Source organism: Haliotis rufescens, unplaced genomic scaffold, assembly GCF_023055435.1.
Source record: "Haliotis rufescens isolate VD_foot unplaced genomic scaffold, xgHalRufe1.0.p SCAF_31, whole genome shotgun sequence".
Taxonomy (NCBI): Eukaryota; Metazoa; Mollusca; class Gastropoda; order Lepetellida; family Haliotidae; genus Haliotis; species Haliotis rufescens.
In genome coordinates, this window is record NW_025964013.1 from 4946053 (window position 1) to 4963311 (window position 17259).

A 17259-nucleotide genomic window follows, 5' to 3' on the forward strand; every position below is an offset into this window, starting at 1 on the left:
ATACAAATCGGTCTATTTCCTCCCGCTCGTGTTTACCACTATTAGCTTGTAATTACAATAGCCCCCGTGATAATGTGTTTTCCTGGCCCACCTAAAACCCATTCAGATCTCTTATCTGTTGTTGAAGGTCTTGTGAGACTAATTTTATGAGTTGCTTGCTGATCGTGCCGTACCGGCTCGGCCCATATCCACCCGACGGCTCTTCTCTTCAGCTGGGCATCATCACAGATCAGTTCTAATTAACACTGGCGTCTTGTAAAGAAATCACCACAAAAGTAAACCTGCTTCCTCGTCCAATTAATAGCATTAAGGATATTACCGTTATTAACGACTGTACAAAAGCGGAAATAAATCAACGGCCGAAGAAAAAGAAGTCGATAAGCGTAATGTACATGACAGAGGATTGATTGACAGGGGCTAACCAAGGCTACGACTTTCCTGGCGGATTGGATCAAAATTTCTTTTAGGTTCTTTTTCTCTGCTTTCTGAGTCAATAAACAGGGTAACGCCGGCCCCCTAACCCGCAGCCTATCGCACGGCGGGACAGCCTTATTTAGATATGTTGGCTATTGACATTGCACAGCCAATCCGTGCCCGATATTCTAATTATCCACTGTCAAATAATCTGCTCACGGGTATTGTTATAATCTTTCGAGGACGATCAAAATTCCTACTAGGACTCAATCTGTTATAGAGAAAATCATCGGTTGTGAATCTAAGTTGAATAAGGTTTGCGACTTGGCGAAAAAGGACGTTTTTAACCGGACGCTACCAAACATGGAGGGACGGAAGTCGTTTAGCATTGATGCACTGTTATCAAAGACAACCTCGGGTAAGACATCTAGCCCCGTGCCACCTTCACCTCCCTGCAGCTCACCCCGACCCTCATCGTCTGGGTCAAGTCATATGGGCACCCACACGCCCGAGTCAAGCGTGTCACCCCCCGGGCCGGGGATGTCCCCCAACACAAGCTTCGTTCCCAGGCCCGGGCTTCTGAACATCCAACACCCGGCCATGCTGCAACCCACAAGCCTCGGACTACCCGGCATGTTCTCCACCCACCCGCTGTACTCGTACCCCGGACAGACCCCCGGGCACCCCCAGATACCCATGCTGCCAGGGAGCGCCTTCCACACCCCTGCCGAACAGGCGTTCAAGTTAGCCCAACTCCAAGGCATCAACTACGCCGAGTGGCTGGCTCGGTCGGGCATGTACATGCCAAGAGTAGTCGACTATCCAGGAAGCTGTAAGTATTTATATTTTTTTTAATATTGTCTACCTGGAATATTCCAAAATTATGTCTGAACAAAACTCAATTTAGGCATCATTATATTTTATTGGAATTCTAAACTTATAATGTATCAACTGATGGCCTTACCACAAACACACCATCCAATGTATGTGATGTGTGAATTGGATCTATAGAAACAATGCAATGTCCTAATACACGATATGTGTCTACTAAACATCATCTGCTACTGTCTGGTAATTCTAATAATATTTTGTTCAACTTTTTTGTTTACAACACACATACAAATTAGATATTGATGAATGTTGTAAAAAATATACAGTTAAGAGTGTTTACATTTTACACAAAAACAACGTGTGTTTATACGACGTTAAGGGGTTGGTTTCTGTAGCAGCATGGGATGCATTGTTATATTGGAAGGGTTTGTCGACAAGTTCAATAGTTAAAAGTAATTCTCAAAATTATATTTTCGTGTAATATATCAGCTTCAAATACATCTTTATTAATTTCCTACCAATAAAAAAACTGGTTTACAGCCAAGTAATTTATTTGTCGATATCAACAAATTAAAGCTCTTGTTCATGCAGCAAGAATAAAATCAGCATTTATTACATAAGCAAGTTGTTCAGGAGATTTCCTTTATGAAATATTGTAGATGAAAGTAATATTTAAGTTCATCTTTCAAATTGACCTTTTTTGTAACTATATTAGTTTAGCTACTCACGAACACCTGGCATCATCATTATTTCATAGTGATTCATAAACACACGCCTTTGATATAATTCGGAATCGTAAAATGGACACTGCTCTGAGCAGATATCTCTTAAGATTATAACTTTTTTTTGTCGCGTTTATTTACTGCACGTTAGTGTGAGGATAAACGTAATAGGTCTTTACAAAACAATGAGGGAAAACATAAGCTGCAACGACATCAATTCCAGGAGTATTTTTCAGGGAGAAGCTCTGCTGTATTAGGGGAATAGAAAAGGATTCGAAATAATCCTCGAATCCCCAGTCTGTAATCTTACTCAATACCATGATGCGCTGATGCATTTTTCTTTTAACAGCTAATTCATTTGAAGATAAAACCATGTTATATGTTAGGAAAACACTGTGCAAGATAGCGCCAACAAGGATACTGTAACTCATTTGGCTATTACACGATTTATCAAATTAATGTTTCTGCAGATGCTATTCAATTTGAAGCCGAAATGTTTTTTTCTCTCTTTTATTTAAACATTTCATTTTTTAATAACAAATTGCGTTAAGATATTGATGTTAGTTTAATGACGAGATATGTTAGCACATATCTTCCCTGGTTTCAGTAAGTAACATATATAAGTACAATGCATGCTGTAATAATTTAAATCGTTTTATTCAAACAGATCAACAATATTTTTTGCAAAACAAACAACATTTTAGGGGTTATAAAACTTTATTGCTTAATTGTCTTCTAAAGTGCAATGAATAAAATTACTATTGAGTGTTAACGGAGCGATATGAACTATTATTAGCTATCTTACATAATTCAGATGGCTGGATCTGATTGAATATGGTTATTATCAGCACCTGTTCACAACCCCACCCATGCTTTAGTACCTAGACGTACAGGATGGGATAGTTAAACAGCTTTGCAAACACAACACACAAAGTAAATACACCTTCATATATCACTGCGTTGTAGTGAGAGAACCTAGTTCTATAAGCTATCGATGATACTCTTAAAATGTGTGGAAATTATAGTGTGGTCATAAAACGATTTAATATTGTGTCATTGTGTCCTGGTACTTGAGAGAGGTGTGCTCGGTGCATTTATAACCTGATTTGATCATGCCGTGTCTCACATACTTCTTGTCAAAGGGTTCACCCTTTCCTCGTTTAGGAAACCTACAAGCTTGATGCCTCTAGTTTTGTTAATTGAAAATAACATTCCATGCTTGCCCACTGCTGGTATAGTATGACGCTATATATTATAAATGTACACATTCTCCCAGCTGTAGCAACTACATGTGGTAATGCTATTTAGGACGAATACAGTTCCTCATAAAATGAAACTACCTAATCAGTTTTAGTGACCATTCTGTTACTTCACGTAGGGTTGGACAGGCATACATGACTTTCGATGGTTGATCCTCTGGGGCTTAACAGCAGGACAACACTGTTAGTATTGACATCTCGTCATAAATTGTAAATAGAAAGCCAAAAAACACTTCCCACATTCATATTCAGTCGATTGTATGATTCCGACTGTATCCAGAACATGTGTTTATGAATCACCATAAAAAAGTGATGATACAAGGTGTTTGCGTAAAAGGTGAGCGTATCCTACCCCACCGGTGGCACTCGTCACAAACACATGCAAAGGCGAATCAATTGTTCACCGGAAAAAAGACGCGGGAACATATGGTACAAGTCAAAATAGGGAATTGCATCGGACATAAATTTTGTTAGGATAACTTAATAATCATCGAAGTAACGTCGATTTCAAAATGTTTAGAATTTTTTTTGGATTCTGTCTGATGACAATTTCATTAAATAATTCTATTTCCTGGTCCAGCTCTCGGAGGTTATAATCAATTAAGATAAAAATCCTGTCCTGGAATACATTAATATGTTTGCTAATTAGAACTAGTCAAAAGCATGATGTCATAATGCGGACACATAGGTCATCGCGTTTATATAAAGCATCACAATATTAATTTGACATTTAAATGTTTTGTTCACATTTGCTAAACATTAAATGTGAATTATTTAATCTTAGCTTATTTATTTCGATCGTGGTTGAAATATGATGGTTAGAGTGTCTGTGTATTAATAACAATGTTACCATACAATGGTAACGTTTAATAAAATATTGTATTTAATGAAATAATAATGTGTATTACGTGAAAGGTTAGACGTCTCACCAAGGGTAATACGAATAAAGAATTATGAATATCGTAACGAAACTGTAGCATACAAAAATGCTACTGGTATAATACACACTACGCCTTCTATCACAAAGGACACGCTGTGGTCACACAATATTGTCATTGAATTAAAAAGTTCATAATTTTAAGCTCAACGTTATGTTTTGTTTCGTATTCTTAAATTTCTCTATTACTAGCATGTTTACCGAATACAAACACATATTGAGTTGTCGTGGCAGGTGTTAATTAGAAGAGATGCAGTCTATATATGCAATCAATGGTTTAATCCGTTTTGATTTCGTATATGTTTGAACCGGTATCTCAGTTCAAAGTACCCTTATAATATTACGTCAGAGATCGATTCTGGGAAGATGTGGGGATTTTGTATTCTCCTACACAGGGGGATGCAAAGATTGATCGTGTTGTATACAGCCTATGGGAAGAGTATTCGCTATCTTGTTGATTATAATACACAACACATAGTTTGAACAGTGAAGCATATATATGAAAATATGTCACACGTTATTCAAAGATTATTGAAACAAACAACTCATAATAAAATAGGTTTATCATTGAATGTTGAAATTATTGTTATGCAGAAGACTGATTGTTTTCTGTGTATTAATTATCTACTTGCAGAAAGCTTTGTTTTGTTTAGATTTAGTTTGTAGGTCAAAACAGCCAATGGCATTGGGTACAAGTGCAACACTTAAAGCTCCTTTGCACCTTCTCACAATATACAGTTAACCGTTATATTATATAATGGAAACGAATCATGAAAAATGACATTATGAAATCACAATGCACAATAGCATTAAGTACTGACGTTAAGAGTAAAGGAATATGCATAATGTACTAGAAATTGACAACAGTGTACATCTCATACATATGCAAAGATCATATACAGTTTAGTGTTTAAAAATAGATTTGACAATATTAATAAATTACAATATAGAAACAGTAATATGCTAACTACTAAACAAAAAGAAAGAGGTTTAAACTCAGAAACACAACAGACCACTGATGTGTCTTTCTAAAACGGACAAGTATTTATTTTCTGGTTCCATGGATGCTTTTCATAATGTTTTGTCAATGAAGGATCCAAACTTATGTCAATCTTCGATTTTTGCAAAGTAGTTCGTGATCACGTTGTTTTCCCTATGTAACAAGGAAATGATAAAAAGGCCTACCCTTTCAGATTCTGCACAGTGAAAGTAAGAAGGGCCAGGGAATTAACAGTTACGTTAGCAAAATAATTAACAAATGCCAACAGGTCTCGAAAACTGCAAATACATGTTTGATGTATTATTAGAAGAAATCGATATCACTGTTATATCTAATCTTAGAAAATATTACAATTACATTTTTATAACTCTTGCTAAAGAAAAGAAGATAGGTAAAGTGTGTTCATTTAATGGCAAATGTTTTATAAATAAAACTATATATATATAATATAATTCGTCCAGTATCTGAATTTCGTTACTTGATATATCAGGAGGACATGCTATTGAACATTATGCAAATATGTTTTCAGCAAACGCGGAACTTCTGTTGAAATTGACTATTAATTGGCAATGTAATCAATTATTGAAATCTCCAATACCAAACCATTGGATGTCTTCTTTATACTGAGTAAGAAAACAGTATTTGTGTGTTGATGTGATGCGATGTGAAATGCAAATTCGTTTTCCTAAGTTATGTTGTTTGCATGCAATTAATTCCTATATAACCGGTTTCAGTGTTTGACTATGTAACTAAATATTAAACGATCCAACCTTTTTTCTTGTATTAGGATATATATATGACTAATAGTCTTTGCTGTCTTATAATCTCGTTAATTTCGATTATTTATTCGTTGAACCACGTGACCCTTCCTGGAAGACCTCTGGGCGGAAGATACATTGTATACTGTGTTTAATTGGATTTCCTACTGCATCCATTGTTACTGACATTCACCTCTCCATATATATACATTTGCATTTTATTTATTGATTAATTCATAACAACATTTAGTTGTTTTGTAAACATGGCATCGGTTGTGCATTTCATATATTGATAATTGAATTAAAAAAAAACAATAAATTGCAAATGTGTGTCAACATTAAACCCAAACTGTATTTTGGGCAGATAATGACAGAAAACCTAAGTATGGTGTAATTGCTTCAACGAAATACGAAACGGGTTAATAATCAGGGAAATGAAACACTTGCTTTGCCGACTTGACATGAAATCCACAAACATCGGGTTTTAGTACACTTCATAAGTAATCCTAAAACTATTTGTTCCTTTAGAAAGTTTCAATATCAGCGTGTGTTGCAGTATACAAATTTGTGTATGCTCATGTGTGTTGTGTGTATGTGTGCTTTCATGTTATATACATCCACACACAGACACACACAGACACACACAGACACAGACACACACACAGACACACACACACACACATATATATATATATATATATATATATATATATATATATATATATATATATATATATATATATATATATATGTATGTATATATGTGTTAGTGTACGTCATCTGCCGATGTTGAACTGACCGACACTGAAGTGGGTGGGGGTGGGGAGTGGGGGTGAACTCTGAGTCAATCTAGGTGTAGGTACGCGACGTCACTATGTCTCCGTACACATACTATCGCAATAATGTGATGCCAGCTAAATAAACTAGACTCTTCTTAAGCAACACCGTAATCCCTATTCAAAAGTTTAAGGAACTCATTTTAATTCCTACATAAATGGGGAATGCTTGACAACACTCGTTATCGACTTGTGATAAATTGTTGACCTATGTTCGCAAATCAATTCTGATTCATAGAATTTTAATCAAGAAATAATTTGTCGCGCCGTGTTATCGTTGGGTTGTCGACGTTGTGTCGTATTAATGTCGACTGTAACCCGTTTTCTGCATGACACACGCTACTCACCGAGGCTGTACCGCACCACGCTACACTTACATCCAGTATTTGTAAGTAGAAACTACCTTCATGATAATGAAAAATTATCAAATTATTTTTTAAGTACTCATCTATCATTCAAACATCGGTACAAGTTTTATTTAAACGAAGCTGGACTTGGATATTAATTCATAACTATTTCATACGAAACGAGAAAAATATTTACCTAATAAATAATTATTGCAAACATTATTATAATTATTTTCATCATTGATAATTTACATTTATAATTATTAAAAATAATAAAATTTTATTTTGTCAAATATGTTCCTGGTGCTGTCGTTGTAAAACCGAAGCATTGTGCCAATGCAATATTAAGTCGTATTAGATAATCCGATATTTGAATATTAAGAGTAGACACTCAATGAGCCATATGGTAATCCTATCTTTTTCATTATTATCTACCAATGCCTATTAATAAGCAGTATATGAGCTTGAGGCATTAATGTAAACACTACTTGTACGACAAGTATTTGACTAGCCAGTGGTAGCTGTATGATGGTTGTGTAACTAACAGTGGCCGGCATTACAGGACGGGTTAGTTAACAACTGAAGGAGGTACTTCACGCCTGTTCCTTGCCTTATCAAGCTCCGCGAACACCAGGTACAGGCTAGGTATGTCATAAAGCAATTATCCCAACACTAAGCTCCTCTGAGCCTGTCTTTAGATAATGGTGTAAGAGTCGCAGAGACAAATTCTTATTATGTCAGAAAAGATCTGTCCTATCTCCATATGCTTGGGGGGCAAATCTCCTTGAAATTGTCCTATCTGTTTTAGATAAAGTTTTAATTCCTGGTTCACAACATCAATAAGGTGGTGTAGATGCACGGGGCTACTGGGATTAGCTGTAACGGAGGAGGTAGCGAGGCTTGAGCAGATTCCGCTGACAGCTTTAATTATGTACACTCATGGGGAGCGGAAACAGAAGGAAGTGTTAAAAGAACACTGTTAACACGTGTGTTACCATAGCAACGGTATGATTAATCGAAATGCAGGCAAATTTGTTAGAGCTTCGATTGGGCTTTCCCCGTTTATCTATTGAGATCGGGGGGCTGTACGTTTGATGTTGAAGATGAACCCCTTGAGATGGCCGGGGTTGGGGAGTTAGGAATGTGATTTACAACGGTCGTGTGAAATACGTGACTAAACAGACATACAGTGTGGAAATTATGAACAAATCTGGCAATAATATGGATGACATATTTGGTGATTTTGACAGCATAGGAAGTTTGAATTGGCCTCTCGGTGATAGCAGTTTATTTACAGCCTCCCCAGTGTGGGATCAACCTGGCCATTGTCATTTCGCCAACCTTAGACTAGGTAAATAACAACAAATGAGACTTTTAAAATGAGATTTTGCTCCACCGTGTTTGCAGAGGTTTCATCCGGTGCTACGAGTGTATGTTTATGACATTGTGTAAATATATATCGGTTTCACCTGCTTATGTGTTAAACATATACCAACAAAAACTTCATAACTTAGACACAATGTGTGTATAGATAAGTGTCTTTAGATTACAAATGTCATACAAATCACGTTCTACCATCAACTGCAGTTTCAGGGTTGTAATAAGTTACACTTCTATAAATCCTAATATTAAAAAATACAAATCTGGTTATTTTTTGTTTACAATGCACTCTCTACACCGACGTATGTTTAGCAGATCCGGAGACCCGAACGCTTATCAAATTTACACTTCTTAAAATGCAAATTAGTTAAAAATAATTCCACATGAAATGAATAAAAAATAACAATTAGTTTTATCATATTTATGTATGTACTAGCGTCTCCCTACATCTGTAATTAGTGACCCTCTCTATATTTGTTCAGTGCTATAGCGGCGCGGTAATACTTGGCTCCCAAATTTTACTGAAATTTTAAATAAACTAAAATTTTACACTGATACGATGTTTTTCCCCAATCTCAAAAAAACATTATCAGCTTATCAGCGAGAGCACGTAAAACCGGAAATACCAGTTAAAATATCCAAACTGAAGTATGCAATTTAATCCTATTATTACACTATGTGGTTATAAAAACGTGTTCATTGTATATCTGGACTTATGTTTGTAATATGTTTTATCAATTTTATTCAAAATTTCATTAAATATTGTTTACATTAAATTTGTCGAAATCGTGTGTGAAGTGATCGGTTTATTATTCTGTACCAACACTTTCAAAGACGATATGGACACATGAACAAATATTAACACATGAGAACGCCATAAATAGATTCCTGTATTTTAATAATGTTCAGTAACGCAAGTAGTTCTCGATATGAAACTGACTGTTAGAATCTTCAGAGCTGCAACCACCAGGGCTGGGAAATTGGATATATCTTCGAATTATAACATAGAAAATTATCATATTCATTCATTTTAATTATTTATTAACAATGAAGTACTGATTGTGTTAATCAAAACTGGTAATACACAATGCCATTTAGAAAGTGGTCAAATGTAACAAATGTTATATTTGGGATAACACTTTCTTAGTTAAGTACAGATTCTCGTACTTTCTTGGGTTGAATCCCGTTCGGGATTCGAACCCACACTGCCAGAGTGAGACACCTCTTATAGCCAACACACAAAGAAAGTACTAGAATCAGTACTTAACTATGAAGTGTTATGCCAAATATAACATTTGTAATAAACAAAATTGGCATTCAGAACGTTTTGACAAAATCTACATATTTAGACAATTATTTTATTCTACTTTGCAACTTTGAATATGATTTTTAATTCAAGCGTGTTTTTTTACACTTCTGGACTACAGATCGTAAGCAAAGGTCTATTAGTATAGGAATTAATAACAGACAATGACATAGTTTCATTTTCCTCAGTGTAAGGAACTCACATTTCACATGTTATTAGACTGCGAAAAACCCGATATACATGAACAAAATCTATGTTTCGGTCTTGAGGTAAAGAATAAACTCATGAGGAAATGCATGCACTGTGTTAAAAGTTCCCGGAGAACTGTTGTATAAAGCTCATATGCATATATTATAATATCGCATTGTGTATCTGCAATGTATTTTGGGTCAAATGGCACTGAAACTAAAAAGACAAAAACTTTGAATTGATTACAAAACATAGGCATAAGAGCAGCAGTGACGACCATGAATATGGAGACGTTCCACAGCTGACATGGTAACAGTTGTGAACTCACTTCACTGAGCAGAACGTATGTGATTGGTGTCTGGGGAAGGGCGTCCTGTGGTCGTAGAGCGGAGACATATACAAGTGGGTAGAGACAGGTTACTTCTGCACTGTATTGATATCCTGCACAAACATTATTCATGCATTTTTTGATATGTTGACACTGGAAATGTATTACTATGATTTGGTATTCAAGACATAGTACATTCAAATCTTTCCTGCAAATATTCCGGATAACCCTACCGACTCACCACAAATATTCAGTATAATACGTATGATCAGCTGATTTGTTGCAACATTCTCCGGTAGCCACGATTTAAGCAGGACATGTTGTGCACCTGAGTTTGTCGGGACACTATTGGAAGAGGAACCAGGGCACCTGAGTTTTCCAGGACACTATTCAAAGAAGAACTAGGGCACTATTTAAAGAGGAACCAGGACACTATTTAAAGAGGAACCAGGGCACTATTTAAAGAGGAACCAGGACACTATTTAAAGAGGAACCAGGGCACTATTTAAAGAGGAACCAGGACACTATTTAAAGAGGAACCAGGGCACCTTAGTTTACCAGGACACTATTTAAAGAGGAACCAGGCTCTGGAAATTGGCAGGCCCAGATGCAAGTCCTTCAGAAGCCACCATTTGGTGTGCTAACGCAGGTTTATGACTTATGAATGTAGCAGTTACCGATCGCCCAAATACACCGAAACACGGTCTGAATTTCACTCAGGGCACTAACACGTCTAGACAAAGACATTGTTGGGAAATCCTTAAATGTTCCCATTTTCCCATATATTTTGAGTTTGATTCAAGCATAATTTATTGCGAAAAATTAAAATGGAGTGAGTACAAGTGACACACTTACGAGGCATTCTCTCTCACACACAAATGTATATATTTAATTTCAATGTGTTACCAAATAGTGTACATTTATGAATAATGAAAGTGCAGGATATTGATACAGTGCCGAAGTTGTACACACACACACACGCACACGCGCACGTGCACACGCGAGCGCGCACGCACGTGCACACATGTATATATTTCAGTGCAGAAGAATTTTAGTTAATTTTAAGAAAACGAAAAAAATATATATTTCGTATGTACACCTTATTAATTATACATGCTTCATGGAATATTGATGTAGGATCGTCAAAATGGCTTTAGGCAATAATATTGCACTACATAACATGTTGGTAGAAAACTTTGTGAAGGCCAGCTGTATAACGGGGAGACGATGTACCCGGTCCACGATATAGCCATCTTCACACGTGCATAATCCAATAAACTATTTATCAGCTATTATATCACTCGACATAATCTGGAGACAAGATGATTAATACTACTTAATAATGCCACGAAACAGATAGTTGTCTGAACACTGCAATATAGCAAGGCAGTTGTGTGGCCAGCTGTACCGAGGGTATTGCTTGTCAGGTGGCGCCCCCTGCTGGTGTAATGTGTTATTGCGCTCATTATACCTGGAGTTAAGCACGCGACAGCAGGTACGAGAAATATGTCCAGCCGAGAACACTTTGATGTTCCATGAACTGTGAGAGGCAAGATGGTCCCTACAAGCTCTGGGTCGAACCTGTCCCCCTCACATTGCACTGTCGCCAGGGTCAGGCAGTGTACGCCCGGCCGGCCATATAACCCTCCACTTGGGAAGGGCTGTCGTGGTGTTTTGTCTTGATTGAAATGAAAAGAAACGAATCATGAATCGAATTTCGATGTCTTTTTCGTTTTTGACATGAGATTTCTCCAAGTCACGACATAAAAAAATATATTAAAAAATAAGAGAGTAAGAGTAAGTCCTTGGAGACAATGCAAGTAGTGGGGTGGGGTGGGAGGGGCGGGTGTAGGGGGTAGATCGGAATTTAATAGTGTGGTCCTGTGCATGAGGCTTTAGAAAAAATATATCGTAGATTGATTGGAACGAGAGCTTACGTACGATCTTCAAAGAATCCACCTTCTGAAATAACCGCAGTCGTAATGCATTTCTATTGTCCGTTTTTAGTTCCTAACTTAACGATACACACCCTTTCGTTCCAATAAGTGTATTTTTAAGTCTGATCGGAAGTAAATAGCCCTGGTCGTACGACCTTGCGAGTAATGTGTATGACACACGACGCCATGTTGATCTCCGGTTGGTATTCGGGCAGGGCACGCATGGTTGTGTAGGCTGCAGGCACATTTGTCCGCTTGAGACAAGACTGCGATTGATGGCGGATAGCATGGTGCACGCGTAGCTCGTGCTTCAGCGGACGTAGGTAAACAGTCGAGGAGAAGCCAAGCTGTGATTTGTTCAAATTGGGGCACCGGAGTCGCGAGAACAAACACAGACATGACATCCAACTAAGTGAGATATTTGCAAATGAAAAATTAGCCATTTTAGTCATTTTTGGTTTGTCATCTAACGTCATGTTCGCGTGCTTATTCGGAGACCCTTGCATTGAGAGATTGGAAAAATGGCAGAGGATGCTAGTTTATGGTATCTGTGATGGAATAGTCAAACAGAAGCGTCGGGAGATAACCTTGTAATTGCAAGGGTCTAGGGATTAAATGCACCCATATTCAGTTTTTCATAGACGGCATTTTTCATAGTGATATGCAATTCTATCGACCGGCACAATTTGCATAGCATTATGTCAAGTTATCTGAATGAGGAATGTGTTTTGATCTTAACCTCTATTGAAACGTGGCTTTGATAATCAAAGCGGCACTATATACAGGGCAAATAGTTATCGAAAGTATTTTGATTCAGCTAAGGTTAAACAGCCATGTATACACTATGCGCTCTAAGCATCTTACCTGATGAATGTTCCTAATTATTACTTTCACACAGTTTTATATCCTAAACAACCAACAGAAACAGGTTGGAAACTATACCACGTGAACAAAGGATATGTATATTGTGTGACTTCCAAGTAATTGGTGGAGAACCACACAATATATTCAGATGTAATTCTGTCTTAACCTTACGCACTGAATGTATTAATGTTCATTATATACTTCAGTGTGAGTTTTCCAAAGTTTAGAAAAGTGATATGTTCATTGCAGTGGACATAACACTTGATTTTCACTACAGTGAACATAACACTTGGACGGAACTATTGTCATACAAAAGTTACCTCCCGCAAATTGTCTCCCTTTATCGTAAATGTTTTGTCCGAACACAAACTGTTGACTTCCTTTTTACGTTAGTTCCACATTGACAAGGCAAAATAATGACAGATGATCACTTATGGACTTAATTTCTCTCCTTGCCACGTGTTATTCTCCTGAAAATGCTTCGTTGCAAACTGTAAATTACTCATTTAACTCTTCAGGGGCTGTTCGTTTCCCAAAGCGCCATAATTGTTACTTGACCAGCGTGTATTCTTTCATTTCCAACTGCTGTCTCGTAGATCCCAAGAATATATTTTGTTTAAGTTGATTTTGTATATAATTACATCCACATGCATGATAAGAATTTCCGTGACCCTAATTATTTTGGTTATTTTTGTTTATATTTCTAAAATTTTACAAACACGGAACTACTTTTTAAGTCGCAATTACAAAGGGGGTGAAACGTCCCTGCGTGTGAGGTAGGAAGACATTTACGTGTCAAGGTTTAACATTTGTAATAAGATAATTTAATTTTCCGGCAGACAACTACACAAAAAGTATATAATAAATAGGATATTCCATGTGTCGATTGAAATATCATGTTTTTCTCATCTAATGACAAGGGAAAGTTGATATTTTCCTCTGCACGAGATATCCTCTATTTATTGCACAACATGACCAAACATAACCGTCTATCGTAATCTGTTTACAAATGGTAAAGTATCCTCTCTAAATAAACCTGTCAATGTTCCTTAGACATGTGAATGCTATACTTGGACAAATTCAATCCCACCCCATCTTGCTGTGCATCTATTATTGTTATGCTTGGTATTCATGCTATTGTATCACTCCTGTACCACCAACCGCCTCCGTGGTCTAGTGGTAGAGCGTCCGCCCGGAGAGCGGAAGGTCCGGGGTTCGATCCCCAGCCGCATCATACCAAAAGACGTTAAAAGATGGTACTTGGTGTTACCCTGTCTGGCGCTCGGCACTAAGGGGCTAAAACAAGGACTGGTCGGCTCGGAGTCAGTATACTGTGTGTGTGTGAGTGGGGTATTCATGTTCAACTGCGGCATGGTATCTCAGTGAGCTAGCACTATAAATCAGCATCAGTCCGGACTAGTACAAGCAGCCACACACACACACACACACACACATACACGTGCATGCACGTCGCTATATAAGTGCAATAATCTTGGATGCGACGTTAAACCCCATTTCACCTCACCTCACCTGTACCACCGATGTGGCTATCGAGTAATAATGGATATAGTGTTTCAATGAGAGTACAAAACATATGTTTCAGTTATTAGTACATGTTCCATTCCACGTATGTACAGCCTTGTATTCTGTTAAAGAAAACGTGTTTATCAATTTCATAAACCTTTGTTTTGAATAGTTGATAGTTACACACGTGGTGATGGGGGAGGGGGCGGTGTCAGTGAATATTGAACAGTTATGCTTACATATGCGCCCTGTGATCAGATGTTACTAAACCAAGCCTTGTTTAGTGTTTGTATTCATTAACTCTGTTCGCTCGTCACGCCGAAGACCCGGGTTCGATTCCCGACATGGGTACAATGTGTGAAGCCCATTTCTGGTGTCCCCCGCCGTGATATTGCTGGAATATTGCTAAAAGCGGCGTAAAACCATACTCACTCACTCACTCATTAACTCTGAGTTACAAGGTGTTCCACGTGTCCTGGTTAACGGAGCTCAGTTACCTGTAGTAACGTGGACGCATGTTCACCTGACCCGTGAATATCCGGGGTAGAACAGGTCTTCAGCATCCCATGCTTGCCGTAACAGGCGACTATGCATGTAAGAGGCGACTAACGGGATCGGATGGTCAGGCTCGCCGACTTAGTTGATGCATTACATCGTATGCCAATAGTGTAGATCGATGCTCATGATATCAATCACTGGATTGTCTGGTCCAGACTCGATTATTTACAGACCGCCGTCATATAGCTGGAATATTGCTGAGTGCGGCGTTAAACAACAAAGAAACAACATGTTCACCTGCAGTTTAATCCTACCCTTCAGTTAATTAATTGCTGAAGCAAATTTTAGACTAATTCGTCTTCTTTTACTGATACATTACTTTATTGTGACAGCAATAAAACGTAAAATCGTACACGTCGTCACACGAGTCATAATGGTGGTTAGCCTGTTGTCACTGTCAATGAAGTTGTCTTCCGTTGTCCTATAGGAACTATATTTATGCAATTAACGTTTGTTCCATTTTGAACTTCGTAAAGTGAATGGCTCACTCCGTGAGGCTTGGCATCTCTCTATGGCTGAAATAATGCCGATGCGACGTTAAATAATAACTTACTCACTTAAGATATCTCTCTGAGAAAAAACCGTACCAGTTTTATTCCGCATTGAGCTGATATAAAGAAAGAAAACTAAGTAATATATCATGTAAAATATGTGTGATAATGAACGGATAATTGCTGATCACAAATAGATGCGTGAAATGACACACTTGCTTCATCGTTGATGCCAGCCAGATACAAAACGATGCATACGATAATTCAACGCAAACTTCATGTCTAATGCATATTCTGAAACTTTTATTATTATGTTTACCAATTCTTTGCATATATATATATGCCATATCGTTATCTATATTATACCTATTGTAACGAGTTTTTCGTTTGGATAGCCAATCCACCTTTGTATTATTTAACACATCCACGGTTTAGCGAGTACATGTAAATAATATCGCATACTTGCAATACAGCAATATTTAGGGTATTTTTAGATACCAACTTTTGTTACAAAACTTTGTTTACAAAGAAAAAGTTTCCCGCTACTGCATATATTAGATAAACTGAAGAAAATAACAAAATCCAATTGTATTGAACACTTGCATTTCAAATAAAAGATTGCCTCATCAGAATACGATCACGATAGTGTCACTGATACATATTTCCTCCACATCTAACAACCAAATGACAAAAGATGAGAACGTATATTTTCAACCTGACTAAAGATTTCATCATAATTCAAAACAGTCCCCCTCAACGAGATGACTCTGGCATTGACACGAAGTGTAAGCAGCTATAAAGTAGTATGTTTTATTTAGAAAGCCGAACTATTTTCTGAATGAATCTGACTTATCGCCCGTTTTAATGATTGCAGGAGACTATCGGTCTCCTTCTCCACACCATCACGGCTCGCCATCTCCACAAGCAATCTTTGAATATTCTTAAATCGAGTCATCATAATAACTATAACTCTGTCTTCACTTCCAGCCATATTGTCCATGAAGGCTCCCTGCAATTGTATCTTGTTCTGCACAGTGAATATTTTGAAAACAGTTTAATTCCTAATCTCTTCCTCTTTGACCCGGGAGCATTCATTTGCGAATATTTATATGCCTCGTGTGGTTAGGCTGCTATAGACTGGCATACGTCCACGTTGGAGGGGGGAGCTGTCGGTGCCGGGATTGGTCCCTGGGAGGAGTGAGAGTCGGGAGACGGCCGTCGCTAGGGCCGGGGACAGTGGAGTAATTGGCCAGGGAAGCTGATTAGCCTTGTATGCCACACTGGCAGCTGCGAAGGCCTCATCTCATTCCAGTATGTCAACAGTTTTAATCATCATCCCGAGATTAAAGCTGCATTTTTCGATGAAAAAGATCGCAATTTGCTAATTTAATTTTCAATTTCGCTGCTATTAGGCAAAGCGGAGTGTGATTCCCCGCTACATTTACTGTCGATTTGTATTCACCCGTCCTGAGCCCGAGTGCCCGGCTAGATTAATACGATTACCATGTGAATAGATAGAGAGCGTGGTGCCGGCTACTCTATCAAATAAATGGCCGAGTGAATGGCTCATGGTTCTGG

The 17259-nt window shown here is 37.7% G+C and overlaps 1 protein-coding gene across 4 annotated transcripts in view; it reads left to right on the top strand.

Annotated features, from left to right (window-relative positions):
* The first annotated feature begins 607 nt into the window (after positions 1-607).
* LOC124119066 (motor neuron and pancreas homeobox protein 1-like) overlaps positions 608-17259 on the top strand; it is a 33659-nt gene continuing 17007 nt past the window's right edge. For all 4 annotated transcript variants that reach the window (XR_007217780.1, XR_007217781.1, XM_046481455.2 and 1 more), the window contains exon 1: positions 608-1246. Coding sequence is in view for 2 of the 4 variants with exons in the window: in XM_046481455.2 (XP_046337411.1) it covers positions 778-1246 (469 nt within the window). In the remaining 2 variants the exon portion in view is untranslated. The remainder of the gene's footprint in view (positions 1247-17259) is intronic.